The sequence below is a fragment of the Lycium barbarum genome, chromosome 10 (assembly GCF_019175385.1).
Source record: "Lycium barbarum isolate Lr01 chromosome 10, ASM1917538v2, whole genome shotgun sequence".
Taxonomy (NCBI): Eukaryota; Viridiplantae; Streptophyta; class Magnoliopsida; order Solanales; family Solanaceae; genus Lycium; species Lycium barbarum.
In genome coordinates this window covers 91,711,592-91,728,887 of record NC_083346.1, presented here as the reverse complement: position 1 = coordinate 91,728,887, position 17,296 = coordinate 91,711,592, and the positions used below count along the sequence as shown (strand labels likewise).

General features: G+C 36.0%; 1 protein-coding gene across 1 annotated transcript; it reads right to left on the bottom strand.

The window, feature by feature from the left end:
* Window positions 1–910: 910 nt before the first annotated feature.
* On the bottom strand, window positions 911–7,024 carry LOC132614012 (potassium transporter 6-like). The gene is made up of 8 exons (XM_060328346.1): window positions 6,635–7,024; window positions 5,705–6,179; window positions 5,310–5,363; window positions 3,937–4,197; window positions 3,787–3,839; window positions 3,096–3,219; window positions 2,767–3,021; window positions 911–2,144 (listed from the first exon to the last, which is right to left on the bottom strand). The coding sequence occupies exons 1-8, from the start codon at window positions 6,671–6,673 to the stop codon at window positions 1,117–1,119; spliced, it is 2,289 nt and encodes a 762-aa protein (XP_060184329.1). The 5' UTR covers window positions 6,674–7,024; the 3' UTR covers window positions 911–1,116.
* Between the last annotated feature and the right edge of the window lie 10,272 nt (window positions 7,025–17,296).

The following is a 17,296-nucleotide window of genomic DNA, read 5'->3' as shown; positions in this document are numbered from 1 at the left end:
ATCAATACTTCACTTGTCAAAAATATTGTAAGAATTGTTTTCTTATATGGCACTAGGCCAAAACACTACAGGAAATAATAATTTTTTCAAAATGCTAGTATAATGTGGTTGTAGACAAGATAGTTGTCACTGATTAAAAGCATTCGATGATGGTTATTGTGCTGTCTCTTTTACTAATAACTTCAATTTGTTTTATGAAATTCATCAATAAAATCCCTATCGCTCAAAAAAAAAAGAAGAGGAAAAATAACACTCTATGTCTATTTGGAGAAAATATTTATCCGAAATGACCCTCTTATACATTATTATACAATTTTACGCAAGGTTGATACATTGTCTACAATAAATATATAATGTTGTATATTGTGCATATAAACATTGTTGCAAAATAAAGTTGACTATGCAGATGTAAATTAAAAATATGGTTATGAGGATGTAATATTTTATGCTGGATTGTATATTATTGAAATTATTCTAAGAAAAAGAACTTGTCGATGATTAGCACTGTCACAATAAATTTTGCTGTACAAAGTATCTATCTTTGTTTCGTAATATGCATTTTGTCATATGAAATTAGCATTACATATGTATTATGTTTACAATACTTTTAAAAAAAAAAAAAACTATACTTTTATTATATATTCACAAGTGAGACAATATGATCTATGAAACCGAAATTTGCCGATCATAGGCCAAGAATAACCTCGTAAGTTAAACTCCTTTTTTTTTTTAACTCACTCCTAAGAAAGCGCCCATAATCGGTGCTACAAACCCTTGTGATGTGATTGTATACATGTATTTATAATTGATAAGAATCTAAGTTAGTTGGACTAACTAAAAATGTTGTCGGACCCATGTTGAATTCTCCAAAAATATACTGCTTTTAGAGTATCCGACATGCACCTGACTGTAATTTTGAAAAGTGTGAGCAACATAGATAAGAATATAAGATCCACCTAGCCTTACATTTGCTCATAGCACTGGCTAACAATATGGTAGACATTTCTCATTCTCTATCATAATAACATTAACACTTTTCTTGTATTCTTAAAGAAAACTACAAACATATATGTACACATTTCATTGAGTATTTGGTTGTCTCCTCTATACCCAAAATCATATATGGTAGACCATTCCTACCTCTAAAGTAGAAGCATGAGGTACAGTTAATGCATAAGTGATTGCTCTACTATTCCTTCTAAGAAACTCATAACCATAATTTATAATTACTTTCCTGAATAAGCTAGATCCTTGTTTAGCTTGCACATAGTAATGCCCCAATATGTAAGCTATTCCTGCTTCCCTAGCTTCCATCAGTACCCGCAACTCCTCGTAGGCCCCTCTGTCAATCTTCGGAGTTTCTGGTATGACAAACTTTACCCTCTTTTTTGGCTTCGTTATCGGTGAAGCATGTATTTCTCTAAGTTCCGATGTTCCAACCGAGTCACTTTTCACTTCATCGTCCTCACGAAGTTCAACTGTAGATGCTTGAGTTGAAGGGGTTCCAACAACAGTCATGTCCCCCAAATCCTTATTTCCCGTCCGTATAAACTCAGCTATGCTACATACAAGATCATCCTCAAACTGGGAATCATCCTTGTGAGCATCGCAATAACCATATCTAACAATGCACCTATAGACGTGGCACTCTCTAGGGCCAACATATCCAACAAGGAACCGTTCCTCGTGTCTAATGTGAGGAGTAGGGACAAATTTGACACAAACGAAAACCAAGACCTGGTGGAATGCTGGAAGATTGGTAACAAAGTGTGAGAAGATTGCTGGGATTCCGGACACAACGTCAGTGTGTATGACACCAATGCCACGGACCCTTACAATGCCTAGGCTAGGGCATAGTTGAAGTAGCCAGTCAACTGAGACCTTATTATGAACATCAAACTCATATTTTTTCAGTGAACCATAGTGCCAAATGCACATTACTATCATGAAAACAAAAGCCATGGCAATAGGCACCCATGCTCCTTCCAAAAATTTGATCAAAGAAGCAGAGAAATATAAAGCCTCAATTGACCCAAAAATGATCACAAAGCAGATTGCAAGGAGAACACTCTGGTGCCAGCACAAAACAATTACTAGTGACATCAAGCAAGTGGTAACCAGCATGACAGTTATGATTGCCAAACCTGATGTAAAGAGAATTTTGTGATGAGCTCAGTAATGAAGTTCAACCAGCCTAGACATTTTAAAATGATGCTTCGTCTACGATATCTTTGACCACTTCACAAACGAGTAAAAAAATTTATAAATAAATGAGTATTTATGCACATACGGAGAAATCAGAGCACAATGAAACATGAAAACGGGGCCAAGTCCCTGGGTCCTTGAAATACAGTGCAATAAATTTCACTTAGCTGTATGATTGTATCAAGCGCAAATAACACTGAGAAGGGATAATAAACTTTAATAGTAAACCCTGAGTGACTCCAATTAAAAACGGGCTTGTTTCATTTTTGGCCCATCGGCCGAAATTAATTACGGACGCTAGCAAAATATACAAGGCATATACACTGATTATGTATATCATATGTATATTTATGTATACAATATGTATAGTATATGTATATTGATACTTAATATACAAAACCTATACATTTTCTGGCTCTTATTCATTTGAGTGGTCCAAAAATGTAATTATCCCATTAAAAACAGAAGGCATTTGAAGTTTTCAACTGAATCAAAGCAGGATAAAATGGTTTCCACCCAAAAGATTTTTACTATCCTTGTTGAATAAGATTATATCCATACCTGCAGCATTTCCCATCCTTTTGGTGTCTCTGAAACCAATAGTAAAAGCCAGGCATAGTAGCATTAAGGTCCAGTTTATCTCCGGGATGTAAATCTGACCATGTATTGTTGACGATGTATGAAGTATTTTGACTCTTGGGAAGCATCCGAGAGCGGAGCATTGCTTAATAATTGAAAAGGTTCCAGTGATAATGGCTTGGCTCCCAACTACTGCAGCCAGTACGGCAATCACCAGAACCGGCCATCTTAATTTCTCTGAAGCAATAGTCTGAGATGTCAATCATTAGCTGAATTTGCCGAATCTATCATCTTAGTAAAAGTGAACATACCAGGTACAGAAACATAGAAGCCAATCTGATAGTCACTCTCCATAACATGATGACGCGATAGATAAGCAGCTTGCCCCATGTATGCAAGAATAAGTGATGGATAAATTATGGAGGTAAAAGCAATCTGCACAAGGGAACTAGTCTCTCAGACAATGGTACGGCCTCACTGTTAGAGTTGAGTGCATATGTGAACTAGTCAAATTCCATCAGCAAAGACCTTAAAGCTCTATCACAGTTGAGAGAACAGGATGCGTATATTGTTGGGATCGAAATAATCAGGGCGCTATGCGGAAGCTAACAATTGCAAATATTGACCGATGACAAATCGGAAACAAAGGAAAAGTATAGTAAAAGATGCATAATATTTTAATACGTTGTGGTTTGGCCAATTGACCTACATATGAGAAGCCTAATATAAGAAAAGGCATAAAATTATATAGAGAAGTGAATAATCTCCCCCTAAACAAGACTCTTTAGTGGCTACATTGAGGATGCTATTGTGTTCTTGTGGGAAGGAAGGATAGTCAATTTATAGAAGCACAAAGCCTTTACCTCTAAGAAAGGGGTTGCCCAAATATGAAAGATTTATATTTTCCTTTTGGGAAAAGTAAAAATCAATTATAGCAAAATCCAAATAAGGTAGGAAAATCAGCGCAAACTCTTAACATATCAACGATTGATAAACACATACCATTATTGACAACTGGGAGAAGTGCCCAAGATCAGCGAACATTGCTTCTGAACCTGAAAGAATGAGTTTAGTACTAAGTGATCATATTTTCATAATACTGAGAGAAGTAATAGATATCTATTCATTTAAGAGACACAGCTATGTAGTTGCCTGTTATGCACAAAAGGATTCCTCCCAAGGACATCCAGCCTCTTGTTTGAGTTTTCTTCAGGAATTTGTACATGTAATAAGGAGACAGTGCTCGATACACATGAGGGTTCCAGTGTAGTATATTATATACACCTATAGCACTGATACACAGAAGCCATGCCACGACAACAGGTGCAAACAGAAATCCAACCCTGTGGGTGCCATAATGTTGAAGGGCAAACAAGGCTATCAGTACAATACAAGCAACTGGAACTTCAACATCTGCAAAATTTTCATATAATAGGAGAAAGGATAGCACGTCATTTTGGGTGGAGGTATTAAGAATTCAATTCTATTAGAAATCCTTAATATGATTGGGAATACAATAAATAAGCAGTGAACTAATCCCCATTCTCTAAAATTTGTCAAATATTAGAACTCCGCTCGAGATATCAAGCTGATAAAATGAGTACCTCAGAGATCAGTTCTATCTCACTATTATAAATGCAACTAGCATAAATCCCCATCAAGGGAGAGCAAGCAACCATAACTACCACAACACTGAGGTAAACACGCTTAAGCACAAAATGATTGACAAATCAGTGCTCAATTTTAACTTGTACTTTAATATTTTCCATTATACCATCCAGAGATATTTCTAACCAATGAAATTCAGTGAGGTCTAAATGACAATCACCACCTATAAATAGAAGAACCATTCTTCAATATTATTATTAGTTATAATAAAATAGCCTCCACCATCCCACGTGAGTCGTGAGGATGTCACCTTTTCATTTTAGTTTCTCAGCCACTAGATGTCTTTTATATATTCATTTGAGACCAGCCTTCCTATGGTTTAACAACACCAAAATTTGGCTTGGCTAACAAATAATAGTGGAGATCACGTTTGTCTGCTTGGGTGTGACAACCGCCCAATCTTATAGAACACAAAAGCAACAGAAGAGTCCAACTTTCCCATTCATCATAAAGGAAATGGGACAGCAATAGCTCTTAATCTATTACTTGATGACTTCTTTGTTTATAGCTTGCAATTTGATGATAGGAAGAATGGTCCCTTATGTGCCTTCAAGTCTGAGTCCATATGACTAATAACAAGTCCTATGAAAATTATACCAGCTTCTAATCTTCAACTCCTATTGTATTATGGTCGAACGAGATCGAAATCCTCAAGGTGTGTTTACACATGAAAATGTAACAGTTTGAACTTTCAAGGTGTGCCAAGTTCCACCTACAAATGTAGCAGTGAGCTATCTAATTTCAAAGACCAAACGCCTCCATTGTTGGCCATGATGTCAAATTTTCTTTTGAGTTTAAGCACAGAATAAAACTGCATATACCAGAAAAATCTCACACAACAAGGTTACGAATCTTACATTTGTGATGTTCTTTCGCCAAAGAGAGTTCAACACCAGAAACCGCTGAGAAAACTGCAGATAATCCCCAAGAAAATATAAGCTTTCAGAAACTAATACTCTCTCCGTCTCAATTTGTTTGTCTTACTTTCTTTTTTAGTTTGTTTAAAAAAGAATGTCTCTTTCCTAATTTGGCAACTCTTTAATTTCAACATCCCACATGGCATGTTTAAAACCACAAGATTAAAGGGCATTTTGGTACATTATACATATCTTTAGTTTAAGACCACAAGATTCAAAAGTCTCCTTTACTTTCTTTAACTTTGTGCCGATTCAAGCTAAGACAAACAAATTGAAACCGAACGAGCATCAAACTTTTGAGGTTACAACCAACAAACCAGAAAGCAGTAGCATACCTGAAATAGCAGGTGTCAGAATACCATCTCCTATTACCATACAAGCTCCAATAAGAGCCAATAAAAGCAGAAATCTCTGTAATACTCTATATCTCTCCAGAGTTGATTTAACTTTTGCACCAAAAGTACTTATATCCTTCTTGTAGGTTGACAATTCTTGATCATCTGCTACTTGGAAACTAGGCAATGGATTCAATTTAGCATGTCTACATAGGAGTGAATAAAGAGCAAATGTACCTCCTTCACCATTATCATCAGCTTTAAGCACAATGAAAACATACTTCAATAGAGGAACCAAAGTCAACGTCCAAAATACAAATGACAAGACACCATATATTTCTTCATTTGTCTCTGAGTGTAAAATGTCTTCAGCAAAAGTACTCTTAAACACATAGAGTGGTGAGGTACTTAAATCCCCATAAACAACTCCCAAACTTTGATATGCCAATGTCAAGATTGTCCTCCAAGATTCTTTCTGCAACCCCAAAAAGTCAACAACACTTTTTATATGGAACTACTAACAAACAGGAATTAGAAATGAATAAATTTTGTAGCTAAATAACAAAATACATCGCTAATTCTAAGAATTTTGTTAGCTACGAGCAATTTAGCGACAGATTGGTGAAGAACTTCGTAGCTAATTCCAGCTTTCTTATTATCTAAACCACTCAAAGAACTACATTACTCACTTTTAAATGAACTAGCAGCGGATAATCAACAACACTTTTTATATGGAACAACTGAAGAAACAGGAATTAGCAATCGGTAAATTTGCAGTTAAACAACAAAATCCTTAGATTATCATTAAAAAAAAAAAAATTAACTACCAACAATTTAGCGACGGATTAGTGACGAATTTTGTAGCTTATTTCAGCTTTTTTATGATCTAAGCCACCAAAGAACTAAACATTAACACGTAAAAATACTCACCTTTACACGATTATGATAAAAGCTTGCTTCAAGATCCATGGCAGGTCCTTTCAAATTGGTAAAGATACCATTTCTATAACAAAATCACCAATTTTAACCAAACCCCATTTACGTTGCAAGAATAAAACTTGAAGCAAATATTGTAACACCTTCTCAGAAAGTTAACAAGATGTATATAACATACATAGAAAGTGATGGTTGATTGGTAGTAAACTAGTAATCCACTTTGGCACAAATATACAAAAAAAGACAGTTGGACAACTCTTTAGAATGTGCACAAACACGAAAAGCCGCACAGAAATTGATGTAAAAAGAAAATTGCACTATTCTCGTAAGACAAAAATAATATTTTCTGAAAGAAACAAGAAAGTGATATATATAGTTCTATAGTTGATGACTTTTTAATTAGAAGTTTGCGTTTGGAAGTAAGTTTACTGAAAATCAGTCTTTTTTTTGTTTTTAAATTTCTTGGTTTGTTGCTTTTGGGTGACTTAAGTACACTTGGCTGAAGCAGAGGGCAAAGATGTTTACGTGTGTTGTTATGCTAATATGCTAGGCAGACATATAGTCCAATTATAGATTCTTTTGTTGATCTTTCGAACTTTTTAAATTATTTCAGTGAATTCTGTATTTAAGCTAAGTTGACTTTTTCACGTCATGTAAGCAATGTGTTTTATGAATACGTAGTATTTAGATGGGATTTCACGCAAGTTGTTACTGGAGATGCACGGATTTAGGATCTAGTATCTACTGTATATTACATGTCTTTAGACTATCATATACGTATCTCTTTCTTAGGTATCCTACTTCATTAACATGTCCACTAAGAAGAGTAAGGTGACTTTGAGGGGGGAAAAGTAATAAATGCTTCTGAAATATAACTACTCATTGGATCAAGTACTCTTTATTTGACTAAGGCCTCTGACCTAAAATCATTAAGTGTACTTATTTATACTAGTTTTAGCCTACGTGCATTGCACGTGTCAATAAATTACAAAAGAAATAAATTATTTAATATAGCGATAAACGTTAAAATAGTTGCAACATTCATTTACATGACGAAATAATGTTATTACATTGACTTAATTGCTAAATTATGTTTGGCAAAAATGATTTCTTGACTTCACAAAATGATTTTGATTTCAAAAAGGACACTTCGATAACTACTCGTTTAACTTTTACTGTGACACTTGGTTGAAGTATGTTAGTATTACAGTTGATTTTAATAGAAGTTTCGTGTCATGACTCATGAATGATGAAATCTAAAGATCTTAGCTTAACCCGGATTCAGAATAAATCTTTTTCGGGAAGTCTTAGCAGAAGTTAGCTTAACTATTGTTCGAAATGATGTACTTAACAATATAATCAACAAACAACCAAATAAATTTTTATTTACGTAATTTGAAATTTAAGAGGATAACATTTATTAAACATCTTGTATTTACCCGACTCACCTCATTCATAAGATTTGAAAAGGCGTTGCTGGTCAACAATGAAAGATCTACAAGATAATTAAAGACTCATTATCCTACAAATTAATCAATCTTATTAAAATTTGACAAAGCAAAAAATCGACAAAAATAAAATAAAAATCTAAAAAAATTACAAAAATCGAACTAATAAAAACGAATTAATTTGTTTGATTAGGTTCTTGTACTTAAATGAAAGATCTAGAAATAATTAAAACTCATTATCCAACAAATTAATCAATCTTATTAAAATTTGACGGAAAGAAATCGACAAAAATAATAAAAACCTATAGAAATTGAAATAATAAAAAATGAATTAATTTGTTTGAATAGGTTCTTGTATTTTAAAATTTAATTTTCTTCTCTCTCTTCTCTCTCCTCCACCATCAACGATAACATCTCCCCCCCCCCCCCCACCCCACCCCACCTGCCACCACATCCGGCAACCAGGTAACTCCGGCAATCAGGTAACGCCGGCCACTTTTCCGGCCAGATCTACTTTTTTTCTCTCTTTCCTTTTCTTCTTCTTCTCTTCTTCTTTTCCTTCTCTTCTCCTTTTCCCCTTTTTTATCTGCTCCTGGCGCTGCCAAAACACAGTTGCGTCATCGCCGGAGACTTTTTCCGGCACCATTTTCCGGCCAGCCCTCTCTTTCTCTCCTTTTTTCTTTTTGCTTTTTCTTTTCTTGTTCCCCCTCTTCTCTGCTCCTGTTTCAGGTCTCTGTGAAAATAATTCCGGCAGTGAACAGTGAACAGTAACTCCGGTAGTGAACAGTACTCCGACAGTGAACAGTGAACAGTACTCGGACGTTGAACAGTGTTTTCCTGCGGCGATCAGGTTCATTTCAATTGGAGTTGGTACCCCCGGTTGCCATATTCATTATTTGTCCATACACTTGTAGTTACATTTTTTGCTAACTTTAGACTTTTGAATAGTTTATTAGTTCATACTCATTTTCGTGGCTTTGCTTAGTGATGGTAGACTAGGGTCATGTTCTCATTCAGGGACGGGGGCGAGGGTTAGGAGGGGTAAGTGGGTTAAAGGAGCGTCTAGGTTGAGAGTAGGATCTTGGAACATTGGAACGTTAACGGGGAAGTCCATAGAGCTAGTTAAGATTCTTCAGAAGAGGAAGATTAATATAGCTTGTATCCAAGAGACCAAATGGGTAGGTCCTAAAGCTAAGGAGGTAGACGGGTATAAGTTGTGGTTCTCTGGTAGGTCGAAGTATAGAAATGGGGTGGGCATTTTAGTAGATATTGAATTAAGGGATCAGGTGGTAGAGGTTAGGAGAGTCACTGATAGGATGATGTCGATTAAGGTGGTCGTTGAAGGACTCACTCTGAACATTATTAGTGTATATGCGCCGCAAGCGGGCTTAGGCGACGAGGAGAAGAGGCGCTTTTGGGAGGATTTGAACGAATTAGTGGGAGGCATACCGCCTACTGAGAAGCTATTCGTGGGAGGTGATTTCAATGGACACATCAGACCTATTTCGGGAGGTTATGATGATGTGCATGGAGGCTTTGGCTTCGGGGACAGGAATGGAGGAGGAGTCTCACTTTTGGATTTTGCAAGAGCTTTTGGGTTGGTGATAGCCAATTCGAGTTTCCCAAATAAGGAGGAACACTTGGTAACCTTCCGTAGTTCGGTGGCTAAGACTCAAATAGACTTTTTACTCCTTAGGAAGGATGATAAAGGTCTGTGCAAGGATTTTAAGGTCATTCCGAGCGAATATCTTACAACCCGACATAAGCTCTTGGTGATGGATTTAGCGATCAAGATGACGAGGAAGAAGAGGGTCGTGGAGGACCGACCTAGGATCAGATGGGGGAGTTTGACCACTATTAGTGCCCTAGAGATGGGAGAGAAATTGAAGGATATGGGGGCCTGGGATAGTAGTGGGGATGCGACCAGTATGTGGGATAAGACGGCTAGTTGCATTAGGGTGGTAGCAAGGGAAATGTTGGGGGTCTCGACAGGTAGTCGTGGTCAGCATCGAGGGGACTGGTGGTGGAATTGAGAAGTTCAAGGGAAGGTGGAAGCAAAGAAGGTGGCGTATGCGAAGTTGATAGAAAGCAAGGATGAGGTGGAGAAATGGACGAATACAGAACTTTATAAGATGGCGAGGAAGGAGTCGAAGTTGGCGGTTTCGACGGCAAAAACGGCAGCTTTTGAACGCATGTATGCTGAACTAGAAGAGAAAGGAGGGGACCAGAAATTGTTCAGGCTAGCCAAGGCGAGGGAGAGAAAGGCACGTGATGTGGATCAAGTAAAATGCATCAAGGAAGAGCATGGCAAAGTATTGCTAGAGGAGACTGTCATTACACGGAGATGGCAGTCATACTTCTCCAAACTCTTGAATGAAGAAGGGGTCAGAGACATTGTGTTGGGTGATTTAGAACATATAGGAAGGCGTCGCGACTTTGGCTATTGCAGGAGTATTAAGGTTGACGAGGTTAAGGGTGCTGTTCGTAGGATGCGCAGGGGAAGAGCGACCAGACCTGATGAGATTCCGGGGGAATTCTGGAAGAGCGCGGGCCCGGCAAGTTTGGAGTGGCTGACTAGGTTGTTTAATGTCATCTTTAAGACGGCATTGATGCCCGAAGAATGGAGGGCGAGTGTAATGATCCCTCTATACAAGAATAAGGGAGATATCCAGAGTTGCAACAACTATAGAGGTATCAAGCTGCTAAGCCATACTATGAAAGTGTGGGAAAGGGTGGTGGAGATGAGGGTGAGGAGAGGTGTGTCTATTTCAGAAAACCAGTTCGGATTCATGCCGGGACGTTCAACTACAGAAGTCATCCATCTTATGAGAAGGTTGGTAGAGCAGTATAGGGAGAGGAAAAGGGACTTACACATGGTATTCATCGACCTAGAAAAGGCTTATGACAAAGTTCCAAGACAGATCCTATGGAAATGCTTGGAGGCTAAAAGTGTACCTGTGGCGTACATTAGGGTGATCAAGGACATGTATGAGGGAGCCAAAACCAGGGTGAGGACAGTAGGAGGAGACTCAGAGCACTTTCCAGTTGTGATGGGGTTGCATCAAGGATCAGCTCTTAGTCCGTTTTTATTTGCCTTGGTGATGGATGGATTGACACGACAAATTCAAGGTGAGGTTCCATGGTGTATGCTTTTCGCGGACGACATAGTCCTGATTGACGAGACTCGTAGCGGAGTTAACGCTAAGCTGGAGTGTTGGAGACATACTTTGGAGTCTAAAGGGTTTACGCTGAGTAGGACCAAGACAGAGTACTTGGAGTGTAAGTTCAGTGAAGCACCTCAGGAGGCTGACTTGGAAGTAAGGCTTGGTACCCAGGCCATCCAGAAGAAAAGTAGTTTCAAGTACCTTGGGTCTATTGTGCAAGGCAGCGGGGAGATTGATGATGATGTCACACATCGTATTGGGGCAGGGTGGATGAAATGGAGACTTGCTTCCGGAGTGCTATGTGACAAGAAGGTGCCACCAAAACTTAAGGGAAAGTTCTACAAAGTGGTGGTTAGACCGACTATGCTGTATGGGGCGGAGTGTTGGCCAGTTAAGATCTCTCACGTTCAAAAGATGAAAGTTGCTGAGATGAGAATGTTGAGATGGATGTGTGGCCACACCAGGAGTGACAGGATTAGGAATGAGGATATTCGGGATAAGGTGGGGGTGGCCTCGGTGGAAGACAAGATGCGAGAAGAGAGATTGAGATGGTTTGGGCATGTGAAGAGGAGAGATACAGATGCCCCAGTGCGAAGGTGTGAGAGGTTGGCCATGGATGGTTTCAGACGAGGTAGGGGTAGGCCGAAGAAGTATTGGGGAGAGGTAATTAGACACGACATGGCGCAATTACAGCTTACCGAGGACATGACCTTAGATAGGAGGGTTTGGAGGACCCAAATTAGGGTAGAAGGATAGTAGATAGTCTCGTTATCCGTTCTCATTAGTAGTCGCATTATTGCAATATAATTTCTTGTGCTCCGATTTCTGCTATTATCTGTTATTATCTGTTATTCCTGTGCTTTGGTTATCTTGTGTCATCTGCCCCGATTTCTGCTATTATATGTTATTTCCTGTGCTCTGATTATCATGTGTTATCTGTGTCGCTTGCATTATTTCATTTCCATATCGCTTTAAATCTCTTATCCGAATCTCTTAACCTTATCTGACTTCTTTTATGGTTTTATTGAGCCGGGAGTCTTTCAGAAACAGCCGTCCTACCTTGGTAGGAGTCAGGTCTGCGTACACTCTACCCTCCCCAGACCCCACGATGTGGGATTTCACTGGGTTGTTGTTGTTGTTGTTTTAAATAAAAAATCATCCAAACCGAATCATGATCAATACCCCTATCCCTAATGCTTTATGGTTTGACATGAAGCCTAAGCGCTAACATCTATTTTCAGTTGAGGCTCTGTTATACATACAAATGTCATCTATAAACTTACATGCTTGATTCACAGAGCTAACAATTTTGGCAGGATTTTCTTAAAATAACTGACATTATGCAAGAGTAAATTAGGACCAGATTGCAACTAAAAGTTTGAAAACCGAATTCATGTTGTATTTTGCAAACTTTAGAACGTCAAAAGAAGTGAATAAAATTCTTAATCAAAATTCACATGATATGACAAAGAATTCTTTACAAAAGTTGTGGGAAAAAAATAGTTAGTAACTACTTACTGATGAGTGAATAGTCAAAAACACCTCCTCTGCTTAGCTCTTTTTTTTTTTATTTCTAAAACGTCATTGCATTATTTTCATTAGCAAAAAAAATTCTAGATATTAATCATGAACATAGCAGCTTACTAATTCTACATCCGTCTGTAAATAATTGTAATCTATTTTTTTTATGAGTGGAAATTTACATTATGCACTCAAAATAGAAAACTCTAACCCTGTTTTTGCCTTCGAGCTAGGTAGCAAGATTGAAGAAATTAGTAGGACGGAACAATAGAATTTGTGGCACGAATCAATCAATCTATGAAAAAATAAAAAATAAAATTAGATCATTAGCCACACATCAATCAATCATATACAATTTTAACCTATATAAATTATAAAGATTATATAACTACAAGAGAACACAATCTCAGAAAAAACGCTGTCGAACATGTACTTGAGGAGGGTTTTTTGTTCACCCATCGACAAAGTTATTTTATAGAGGTATAAATGTACTTTTCTAATCCTAATAGGATTTTATTTGCCACCAAAATCTGGAAACAATCTCTATTCATACAAATAAATAAAAGAAAATAATAAATTTTTTTGATACTTCACGTTGCAGAAGAGCACGTGAACTCTCTTCTATACAAAGTTGCCAACTAAATTATAGGAATAGAACTACTGGATGGAAAGTAATTGAATGCCATTTTTCCTTCTTTTTTTTTCCTAATTGATTTCAAACTGTCAAATATTTAGGATTCTTATATAGTTGATTAAAACTTTTAAATAGTAGAAAAATAAGTAAAATGACTATTTTATTTATTGTAGAGTCTTTTAATGAAGGACAAAAAGTTCAATCAACATTTCTAAAACCCTTCGTGCTTTTAATATAATACTAGTCTCTATAAACGTGCAGTTGCATGTTATTCCCTATCAATTTATCACACAAAAAAAAATGTTAGCTAATTTTACTTGTAATTACATTATATTGCAAAAATGTTATTAGACATTAATTTTAATAGTGAGGTAAAAGATGTTATTAGAAAATTTAACATTCCCAATTTTATAATAGCACTAACTTTTCAAGTTTACAATATGTAGTGAGAAATACTTAAACCCTACAAACTTAAAATAGAAATAATGCACATTCGATAACCTATCAAACTATCACGCATCTTACCTTAATGACACGCCTTCCTTGCATATTGTGTTGTTATTAGATAGTCGATCAATTTTGAAGAAGAAAAAAAAATTAGATATTTTAATCTCAATACATCATCTTCAGTTGTTGCTAGTACACTAAGTGTCTCTTCACGAGTGACTTTAGCATCCTCCAATTTTATTATATCCTCAATAGTTTGTTCTATGATTTCTTCAATTCCTTTTATTTGAAAAAAATTATAATTAATTTCTTACTCCGAAAGATCGGTTGATGAATGTGCTTAAAGTTACCATTGATATTGAAATTAGACTTGTTATGAACATAATGTTGTTTAGTGACTGAATATTAATGAAATTCAAATGACATATATTAGTCAATGCCATAAATGTTAGAATTTTATACAATTCATTTTCTATTTAAATGAAATATGTTATTTTTGCGGGAGCCAACATTTAGGCATTATTCAGTAATTTTTTTTTTTTTTTTTTTTTTTTTTATCTTGTAGTAATGTTATCTAGTACAACCAGGTAATTAAGCTTTCTTCCTGAAACCCAAAATTGCGCCATAGTGTTCTTGTTTACATAGGATCAACATGGTTTTGTAGTTTAAAAACATGTGGGATTCTTTATTCAATATGATTGTCCAATTAGCGGAATTAATAAAGTATTGAAACTTTACAGTCCATTACTAATTTAAAATAATTCTTATTATTATTTGATTTCTGTTATAAAACAATAAAGCGAGAAACAAAATATTGTAGAGAAAGAGAGAAGAGAGGAGATATCTTTATTTCTCTTGTTAGGGATTCATTTACAATGAAGGAGAACCTCTATATTTATAGGGGAAAAGTGACTTGATCCCAAAGTCACTAACCCTAATATTTCTCCTAAAGATAGACATCCATAATAATAAATAATATTTATAACACTCCCCCTTGGATGTCTATTAGATAGATAATGTGCCTCGTTAAAACCTTACTAGAAAAACCCAATGGGAAAAAATCTAGTGAAGGAAAAAGAGTACACATTTCTAATAATACGCTATTTGGTTGCCTCATTAAAAACCTTACCAGGAAAACCCAATTGGGACAAAACCTTGGCTAGGGAAAAAGAGTACAACGCGTATTAACTCCCCCTGATGGGTATATCACTCCAAAACTTGAATTTTCGCATTCCAATCTTGTGCACCATCTTCTTGAAAGTTGTAGTTTGTAGAAACTTGGTGAATAAATCAGTCATATTATCGCTCGAACAAATCTCTTGCACGTTGATATCACCATACTTCTGGAGCTTGTGTGTGAAGAACAACTTTTGTGAAATAAGCTTTATCCTTTTATGAATCCACTCTTTAGTTGGGATATGTATATTGCCACATCTTCAGCCTTTGGATAGAGTTGCATCAGCATATAATATTGTTGAAATCACTCCAAGTGCACTCCTGAATTGCTTTATAAATAAATGTTATCTTTATATGATTTGACTGTCATATAGAACAACATCGTGTGACTGTAATCTCTCAAAGTCATAGCAAAAAATATAAATGCATCAATTGCATAAAGATGTGCCACTTCAGGACGAAAGAGTTCTGCAAGTTTCTCATTTCAATTTCTTTTGACAGATAATCTATTTCTTTTGAAAACTCTTCAAGAGTTTCAACAATTCTCAAATCATCAACTTGCACTAACAATACGATGGATTTTGATTTCCACAAAGACGTAGGGATAAATAGACCATTAGTCAATAAACATTCATTAAGGTAATTAAATCACATTCACCTTACTTGATTTAATTCACATAAGAATAATTAACAAAACTTCTAGAACTTGTATATGATTCAGGCATTCAAAATTCTTCAGGATTTTTCATATAATTTTGTCAAGTGACAATATCCATTAATATCTCAATGAGTGAAATTTTCTATTGTCTGGACTGTAGGTCCAATAAGCTTGAAGCTTACCAAAATGCATCATTTCACTTGGTAATAATTCTACGTTAGCATGTTATATATACGTAGAATTCATATCCTCACAGTCTTTTACAATATTACGCTATATTGTACCAAAGATATCGTCGACGATATATCATTTGTATCGGTTCGTAATGTGACATAACTTATTGAGATCTCATCACTTCCATTATTTTTAGGTACCTAAACCTCTCATGAGGTTGCATAAAGTGTTATGTCATAGGCTCTTCAAGAGCACATTGCCTCTTTATAATGATCATTGATCAATTGCTCCTCTTTCTTTTCAATGATTATTGCGTTTGAAACCGATTAGTCTACCACGCTTCATGCATGTTGTAGACTCTGTCCTTCAGGGACATGAATTTAATAGGAGCATTTTGCAGCTGAAACTAGAAATTAATTTTGGGTCAGCAAATGCTTCTAATTTTGGGTCAGCAAATGCTTCTAGCATTTGAGTTGAATTATCTTTTGAATGAGGATCATACTAATGATAATTTATAACATATTCCTCAGCTGCTTATTCTCTCCCTCTTATGTTAGAAACACTAACATATATCCCATCTTATTTGGCGGAATCCATCTTTGTGCATCATGGTAGATTAATTAATCATATACCACACACAAAAAACTATTAGATGGGAATATCTGGTTCCTAACCCTGAACCAATTGTGAGGGGAGAATTTATCATAATTTAGTAGTCTGAAGCATACAAGTGATGTTATATACAATATATCACATCTCATACTAGCACATGAAGCTTTGTTCTCATAAACAATGATTTAGCTATTTATCGGAGGCATTCAACGCCAAACCAGCTTGGATATAAACTAGCATTCACAAGATGAATTATCTTGATTACATAATCTGAAAATTGCGCTCTCAACTCAATCATTTTTGGGCAAGTAACTTTGCAATGTCAAACTGCGGGTTGACAATAAACATGTGACCGTCTCATCGATGCATCTATTTAAGACATCACATAACAGGTGAACGGACCCATATTCACCTTTTATAATTTTTCAGAATTTAGGAAATTCAATCCCAACTTTAGCCAGTATAATCAACTTATCATGAGAACAAGCAACAAAAATAACTTCTTGAAGAATCTTCTAGTTCTTCAATATATGTCAAATACTCAATTTGCACATCATATTTGAATCGGGATGGCCAAACCGCTCATGCCGACTAATAATATTATTTATAATAGTAAACTTCAAGTTTACCATGTCATGTGCTATTTGTTTTAGTAAACTTCAGGTTTACTATGACATGAACTGTTTTTTTTGTACCAATAAACTTCTGGTTTACCGTAACATGTGATTTCATCATGCTTATATTTGTGTAGTAGAATTTGGAGAATAAAGAGGGGAACCATTCACATAAATATTTCTTACCCACTAGAATTTTGGAGATATT

What these genes read in the sequence shown, in the direction of transcription:
- LOC132614012 (XM_060328346.1), bottom strand. Translation starts at nt 6,673, where the DNA reads ATGGATCTTGAAGCAAGCTTTTATCATAATCGTGTAAAG. An exon ending in TCTGACACCTGCTATTTCAG is followed by an intron (nt 5,364 to 5,704) that starts GTATGCTACTGC and finishes GATTATCTGCAG; the next exon opens with TTTTCTCAGCGGTTTCTGGT. An exon ending in GGCGAAAGAACATCACAAAT is followed by an intron (nt 4,198 to 5,309) that starts GTAAGATTCGTA and finishes AAAATTTTGCAG; the next exon opens with ATGTTGAAGTTCCAGTTGCT.